An 8,281-nucleotide genomic window follows, 5' to 3' on the forward strand; every position below is an offset into this window, starting at 1 on the left:
TCCTCTCCTGGCAAATTGACACTTAAGCTCATGTCTAGCTGGCTAGGGTGGCTAGCTCGTTGGAGAATGGATGATTGTTAGATTGGTATCTCGGGTTGACCATGTCCGCTTTGATGGTGTGATAGCTTTAGCCAAAAGCCTTGCCTGTTTTGTCCGGTGTCGTCGACAATGACACCATTGGGAGCCTTTTTCCTCTTTGGAGGCGTCGGCGTGGAGCCTTTGCCCCTGCGTTGCCTTGGTCTTATGTCTTTGGGTTGGGCAACTACCGTGCTTTGGTGTCGTCCCGTCCTTAGAGGACGCTGCTCTTGAGATATCGATCTGCGTTGGTTCTTATGCATCGCCTTTCGTCATTATGACTGGTTTTAGCGTGCATGTGAAGATGTTAACCGGGAATCCTGATGATGGTTGTAGCCTAACCCGACAATACACTTGGTTCATTAAAAGAACAAAACATCAAGCATGAACATTTACTTTTCATATCCATGTATATGCTTGGTGTAGCCACCCTAATGTCTCGGGTGTTGTTTTTTCTCCCTTTTATGAGTGATTATTGTAAACTGGTATTCCTAGTGTGTTAGTTCTCTTTGTAAGTTGTTGGTTGTTGTAATGATAACTTTGTTAACTCAAAGTCGAGCTCGTCTCCTTAGTGGTTGCTGAGGGTTAAGCACCACTCGCATGTTACTCTTTTCTTGCTGCCATGCCGACTCATGTACATAGTGTTTGACTTTCTATACTTGATGGAAAGATATCAATCTTGCGTATTCTGAAAGGAAGATAAGCAAATATAATTAGGAAAGGGTGCTAGGTGAAAATCGTCATATCATCAAGGAAAGCGAGGATGGGGTGTCGACCTGTTGGTTGGGCAGTTGGGGTTGCTGCCAGCCCACCCGAGTTCGAGTCGCGGCTCTTCTTCTATAAAAAAAATGTCAACGAGGGTTAGCCTTTGGGTTGTTCTCAATTTTTTTATCAAGAAAAGCGGGCTATTTACGCTTTTGCCCTTGACAAAGAAAAAGGGGTGAGAATTCCCCGAGCGGGCCTTCGAAGTCCTAGCCGCCACCGCGCCGTCGCAGCACAGCGTCTCTCCACCCACGCTCCGATGGCGATCTCCCACCTCACCCGCCGCCTCCTGAGCCCCTCGACCGCCACCGCCACCGCCAAGCTCTTCCCCGGCACGAGCTTCTCGAATCCCCACGCCTATGCGCGAAACCCCCTCCTCCTATTCGACCCCCACCGCCGCTTCTCCACGAGCCCAAACACCAGCTCCAACCCCGACGCCGCCGCCGCCCCCGCTCCAGAAGCCACTCCCCTGGAGTCGATGAAGCACCAGGAGATCGAGGGCCCCACGGTGGAGCGCGACCTGTCGCCGCTCGCCGACGAGGCGCGGGCGGAGCTCAACGCCCTCCGCCGCGCCGCGCAGCGCCTCAGCGCCTCCCTCGCGATCCTCGGCGGGACGCACCTCGCCGCAGGAGCGTGGATCGCCTCCGGGGCCGCGCCCGTCGGGGTCGAGTCGGCCGCGTTGGTGCAGGGCGTGGCGGCGTTCGCGTTCCCCTTCACGGCCGCCCTGGTGCTTCGCCGTGTCATCAAGCCCGTCGCCTTCTTCCAGAAGATGGAGGCCAACGGGAGGCTGCAGGTGCTCACGCTTTGCCTCCAGGCCACGAAGAACGTTAACCTCATGATGCTCCGGACGCGGGTGGTCGCCATCTCTTGCGCCCTCGGAGTGTCGGTCGGATCGGTAGCTACGATCTTGATGCGGTAAGCTTGTGCTAGGCTCTGCTCAGGAAGGATGATTAGTGTCAGTATTCGAGGAATAAGACTGAAATGAGATATGAGATTAGACCTTGGAACTCTGAAAAATTGGTGCTTTTGGATGTTGAAGTGTGCTTAGTTTTGGTATATGTATGGTATTACACGGGTACCAAAGGAATCTTTATAGTGGCCGTTCAAACTGTTGCTATTACAGTGATATTCGTCTTCTGTTAGATGGATCAACCAGTTGCTGAATCTTATTATCTTGTATGCTGAACCAGCTCTATTTCTCAGTTGATAACTTGTTTATGAACTAGGTGATTATACCTGCATTTTAGATTCCAGTTGCCTACTGAGTCGCTCTCGTATTGCTAAACTAAGTTTTGGGATCTTCATGATATGGCAACTTGGATAAGATCATCTGACATCAAACAGTTATTTCTTTATGTTGGGGTATGTAGGTGTGAGTGTACTTGCAAGTTGCTTGTCTTGGGAGGTTTATTTCTGACATCAAACAGTTATTTCTTTATGGCTTCGTGGTTCGCGCCATCTGAAAAATCACGCCTTAGAGTTCAATTTAAACTTCAAAGCCCAGTTTTGAAAATTAACCTAAGTGTGGTTTGTGAGATGTCGAGGGAGGTTTTACAAGATCTCAAGGAATTTGGGAATAAAGTGCATCGATAAAAGGTGGTGATTTGAGATGTTTTTGGATAATGGTATGCCCACATGTATATTAAGTGTACATATTTCTCAGTAACGTTTGTTGTTTCTGTACTAGTAGTTACATGACAATCTAGATTCGTTTCTAGCAGTACCACATTTTTCTTGTTGTTTTCACTTTTGTCATATTTACTCTGTTTCCAAGGATAGTACAATTTGTTTTGCCTTCCTCGTTGACAAGTAAATTTTCAGAGGACTTAGATAGATCAGCTTGGACCATATATCTTACTTCTTTAGGTTTAGCTTGCCTTACTGCATGCCCTTAGTGACAAGGTTTGTTGGGCAATTTTAATAATTTCGTGGGTTAGATCCAGCCAGGCAGCCACACCACACTGAATTGATCTTTGTAGTTTATAAGGTGGTTATTAGAGATGAACTGTAAAGTTCCTGTCTTGTCCACTATGACCTGGGTAATGAAATGCAGGGCTTGACTTATTCATAATGTTCCCTATAAGCGCTATTGTAGGTGGAACAGCTTGAATTGATTGATAAGTTGTTGATTATTCTTGCCTGTCCACAGCATGAAACTTTGCTGAAATCAATGATTAAGTGTAGGTTCTTGACCTGTAGTGGGATTTAATTTTTGCAGCTTTAGTTGTTTTTAGTATCTCCTAGTAAGTACAGTCCAGAGTTGAGGCTTCCCATTCCCCAGTCTTGACCTGATGCATTATGAGGCAGGTTTAGCTTATGTGCTTCAATAATACATCAGTCTAACCTAATGGTTATCATTTTATCAAGTAAACTGTGTATTTGTTAACACTTCTGAAGAGTGCCATTTCTTTTTGGCCTTGAAGAGCTATAGTTCAAATAGACGCAAAGAACAGATTATAGACTATAGATGCCTGAGCAAAGATACTGACTCGGCTACAGTTTGATAATAATATATTTTACAGACCTGTTGGTACCTGACTACCTGAGAAGTTAACATGTAATTCAGATATGTGCTCTAATATCTAAAGAAATAGAAAAAAAAACTCAGCAAGTCTATAACAAGCCATTATAAACAATATCTTTGGGAAAATAAAGCTGATGAAGCGATGGAGATACCTGGTCTTTCATGGAAGTCTATGTGTACACTATGTTGCCCTCTAATTAAGTTGTAGTGTAGTTTAGGTCCAAGTGGCAATGTTTTGTACAGAAGACACATCAGACATCTCCTGTTATTTATGTTCTGGGCTGCAATGTTATTGTAATCATGTGATGACCTGTTCCTTTGGAAAGATAAATATTCACTGGCATTATTGCCACTGATAGATAGGACTTGACAGATTCCAGAAGGTCTAGCCAAATTAGCTCTGCTCTTAGCAGTTAGACAAGCACGGCCATCGCCGCTGCTCTTTCTGTCATTATAAATAGGGATTTGGAATAAACGGAGGCTGCACATCACTCACCTTCAGCTTCCAAGCCCGCATAGTTTTTGGATGTTATTTAATATTTCATTCTGTCAGGGCGCTTCTGGAAACCACTGAACCAGAACCCCGAGTTTTATCAGCAACCCATGTAACCCCTGGGATCTACTCCCTCCGTCCTACAATATAAGAACTTTTTGCAACCTATGTTAGTTTGCAAAACGTTCTTATATTGTGGGACGGAGGGAGTAGTTTGTTGCTATGCCAGTTGAGCTTAGGATCAAGCATATGGAAGCACTGCCATTTTCTTCTTGCATTGGGATGGGGAAATGCTCATCTTACTTGTTATCATATTTTTCATGTTATCTTATCATATTCTTGACCTTGTAACGCATGCCTTGAACACTGCTTGAATAAAATTTGGCCGACTGCATTTTACCTTAGGCAGCGCTTGGCATCGGTGTATTCAATATAGGAATGTATTTAGTTTACATGTGTAACTTACCAGGCTAGGACCGATTTCCAGCCGGAATCGAAACGCCGGATGGAGAAGTGTATTTTTTTACAGGGGTATTTGAAAAGAAAAACGACAATCCAAACATGGTCTTATGTAAAGGCCAGTAGGATGATTCTCTTATCTAAAAAAGGCAGGTTACTCCGGGCTACTCCATCCGTTCCAAAATAGATGACCCAACTTTGTACTAACTTTAGTAGGGAGTAGATGCCAGGTGGTGGTGGCTGAGTCCATGAATTGTACTGTATCTCTTTTGCCGAACCTTGCTCTGAGCTGCTATATTTGCTCAAGATGTAGATGAGCCTAGTCCATGAATCTTAGCTAGATCCCACATTTAGGTTAATCACATCATGGTTACATAATGTGTTGGTTATCAGTGGTTCCGGTTCTATTCCAGCTGGTAAATCACATCATGGTAGACCTGAGACTGAATTAGCATATACTCCATCCTTTCCTAAGTATAAGTCTTTGTACCTAAGTATAAGTCTTTGTAGAGATTTAACTATGGACTACATACGGATGTATATAGATGCATTTTAGAGTGTAGATTCACTTATTTAGCTCCGTATGTAGTTCATAGTCATAGTGGAATCTCTAAAAAGACGTATATTTAGGAACGAAGGGAGTGCTATATTTATTTCTGAATCTTGTTGGTTTTACATGGTAGCCTTCAGCTGTTCTCTTAAAGTGAGTTCCATAGATAATTCCTGTGGCCAATCCTCAGTCACATGGTGCGTGCACCCACATAGGAAAGATCGCACACAAATAATCACTAACCAGTGGAGATCTGGAGATATGTTTCTTCTTGTCTTTGGCCCGGGACAGTATCCCATCTGCCAGAGTGCAGATGGCCTGGACTCTGGAACCATGTATCATGATGCTTCTTCTTGTCTTCGGCTTCAAAACAGTATCTCTCTCGTTCTTTTATAATGTGGTTGGATCCTGACATCTCATCTTCGTGTTCTTTATTTTTTTTTGAAAGAAAATTTGGTGTGCACCACTAGTCTTTTATACTGGCATGGTACCGTGAATCGACAGTTCACAATGTTTGTGCAGTTGGAGAATCTGAAGTGCAGGTTTCCATTCCCTTGCCACATTTGGAGGACTTTGAAATGTAGGAATGGAGCAAGGATTCCAAAGAGGAACTTCTCTTTCCTCCACATTTTGTAGGATTTTAAACACAAATCTCATACCAATTCCCCATTCGAAAGAAAGAAAAAAATTGCAATGTGGAACAAATGAATCGCTCTAAATATACCAACCAGTAGGAATCTAATCTTCCAAGCATTTTTGTACGGAAGAAGCATATATGCTCAAGCATGTGTTACAGAGTTTTCTGAAGGAGTCTGAGGTGATCTCTCTTGGAGAGACGTTTTCCTCCAGAAATTTGTCCGTAGTTTCGCCGTGTGAAGCATCAGACGTATGCATGTTTTTATAATGTGCTTGATATTTCATTTCGTCATTTTTCCTCCTTCTGTTCCAAGTAGACATTAAATCCATTTGAGAATTTCACGATGATATCACTCACTAAACATTCGTAAAAATCAAAAGAATACAAAAATGAGGTTACAACTTAATCATTTTCCGATGAAAAATATGTGTGCTCCGCAGGTTCATAACTCTATCATACACACACGCGAATCGCTCGTACAAGTAAGGTACTGCCTCGATCGAAAACAAGACATGTAGAAGTCATTAGGCTTGAACAAATTCACGATGTGATTGAATCCAATCTTTAAATTAATTAGGCCAAAGAAATGGCAAGTAATAATACAATATCGATCGAGCCCTCTCTCAAAAGGAAGAACAGAACAATAATAAAGCACCAGACTAATCGGACCGCCATTTATAGGGCTGATCTTGGGGAGTGGCCGCCATGTGGAGGCGTCTACGTGCGTTCACGTGCATGCGAGGGCGAGGCGGGCGGGCGGGCGGCCGGGCGGTAATCTCTCGCCCGGAGGGAACGCGTCGTCGCGCGCATGGTTCGTTAAATTTGAACGCGTCGTCCTGGCTTGGTAAGCACGCGCGCGTTTGCCCGTTCTGTGCATACAGAGAGAAAAAAAGGCGATCGCTACGCTAGGTCCGGTCGACCGGCCCAATTTTTTGGCTGGTCGCGGTGCATGCGTTGGATCCAGCCGCATGTGCCGTCAGATCCAGGAAAAAGAAAAAGAAGAACAACCCCCTTTCATGCCCCTCGCATCGCTCGCGCAGGGCCCCCACACCTCCCGCTTGCAGCACGGTGGCGTGCTCGCAGTTGCCACTCGCATGCGCCACTCCCCGGATGCAACACCGGTGCCCGCTGGTCCGCCCTACGCAACAAAATGTGGTATCGATCCTAACATATTGGGCCCCCTTGCAACTTTTGCTGCAAACCATTGCTATGGTAGTATCCGGTGGCAACCGGTCCAACACATGATGTCGTCGATGCAGCATCCGAGAGACGCCGTTGTAGCACCTAGTGACCACGGTTCCAGCACGTGGTGGTCGCAGACCTAGCATTCTGGGAGCCGCTCGTGGTAGCATTGGGTAGTCGCCGTTGTAGCATCTGCTGACCATGGTTGTAGCAACCCACCTCGCTGCTTCCAACAAAAATAACCTCACTGCTTCCAACACCTCTGGCGACATCGCCCCCCCCCTCCCGCGTGGATCACAAATCACCGTGGCTGGTTGTACTATCTGTTTTCACCAGTCGCAGTTGTCAACCACCACGGTTGTAGCATTCCAGTGGTGGGTGTCGCCGCCACGAGGTGAACGTAGCACGGTCATGTGCCGATTATAGCATCTCCACGCACCGGTCCCAGCTCCACATATATGCGGTTGCAACACCCCCTCGCCCACGTCCCAGCCCCGACGGAGCCGATTCCAGCACAAGTGTGTGCTGGTTCCAGCATGGTTGGTCGCAGCATCGCCTCACCATGCTTATAGCACGCAACATCAAAGCCGGTGACGGGGCCGTGGTTGCAGCGAGCGCTCGTGAATCTAGTGAGGGGATGGCCCGACGAGATGGAGAAACACGAGGAGAAAGGGGGATGCAACTTGTTCTGCAGGGGATGGGTGGGAGTGACAGATCTTCGCTAGTGGAACTGCGATATCGATGAGGGAGGATAAGAGCCATGGGAGATATATTTTCTCTGTGAAAGAGAGAGAGGCGTGAGGGAGATGAGTAGCGAGAGAGACGAGGAAGGATATAAGGTTAACATAGTGAGCGGTGTGTGGGGCCATAAAAGTAGTGGATTGTGTGACGTGGCCGTCGCAACATTGGATCGGGCGGCCGTAGAGAAATGTTTCCCCAAAAAACAATATAGCTTTAAAAGGTAAAGATCAAATAGCCGCAGAGAAAAAAACTCAATATAGATTCAAAAAGAAAAACTTAAAACCACCTGCGAACATCCGACACCACCAATATTTTTTGAAGCTATATTGAGTTTTTTTTTCTCTGTAGACTAACCAGCTGCACTTACAAGCGTTCCATGGTCGATCACACAGGATCACTGACAGGTGGCTTCGTCCTACTATGTTATGATACATGACAAATTATCGGTTGTCTCGCCAATGATCGTATTTGCCACAGTGATCGTCAATGCAAAAGCCCAGACTTAGCTCTATGAACGAGGTTCTCTGCTTTTCTCAACGGCATTGTTAATATGGGAGTTGACGAGTACTCATCTATGAACGCACAACCAGAGGTAAGGTTCAAGTAAAGGACATAGTAGTTGTTGTGCTGGCCCATCCGATCAACATCGTCCTCCCGCTTCTCGCAGCTCTTGCACTGTTGACTCGGCTCATGGAGCTTTGTGCTACTAGCAGCGCCACACTAGCGGCACTAGCAAAGCTATGACTATGTGCGTATGAGTGGGTGCGGGGCTGGGGGCGATGCCCCCTCCCCCCACCCTTCACTACAACACCGTTGATATTTCAAGGCGGTCTAAAATGCCTCTAAAGGAGTGAAAAA

At 46.0% G+C, this 8,281-nt stretch overlaps 1 protein-coding gene across 1 annotated transcript; it reads left to right on the forward strand.

Annotated features, from left to right (window-relative positions):
* Nucleotides 1-1,012: 1,012 nt before the first annotated feature.
* On the forward strand, nt 1,013-2,083 carry LOC123138019 (uncharacterized). Its single transcript, XM_044557910.1, has one exon. The coding sequence runs from the start codon at nt 1,097-1,099 to the stop codon at nt 1,754-1,756; it is 660 nt and encodes a 219-aa protein (XP_044413845.1). The 5' UTR covers nt 1,013-1,096; the 3' UTR covers nt 1,757-2,083.
* Nucleotides 2,084-8,281: the final 6,198 nt, after the last annotated feature.

The sequence above is a fragment of the Triticum aestivum genome, chromosome 6B (genome assembly GCF_018294505.1).
Source record: "Triticum aestivum cultivar Chinese Spring chromosome 6B, IWGSC CS RefSeq v2.1, whole genome shotgun sequence".
NCBI classification, from domain to species: domain Eukaryota; kingdom Viridiplantae; phylum Streptophyta; class Magnoliopsida; order Poales; family Poaceae; genus Triticum; species Triticum aestivum.

Excerpts from the sequence above, each read along its gene's own strand:
- LOC123138019 (XM_044557910.1), top strand. The coding sequence starts at position 1,097 with ATGGCGATCTCCCACCTCACCCGCCGCCTCCTGAGCCCCTCGACCGCC.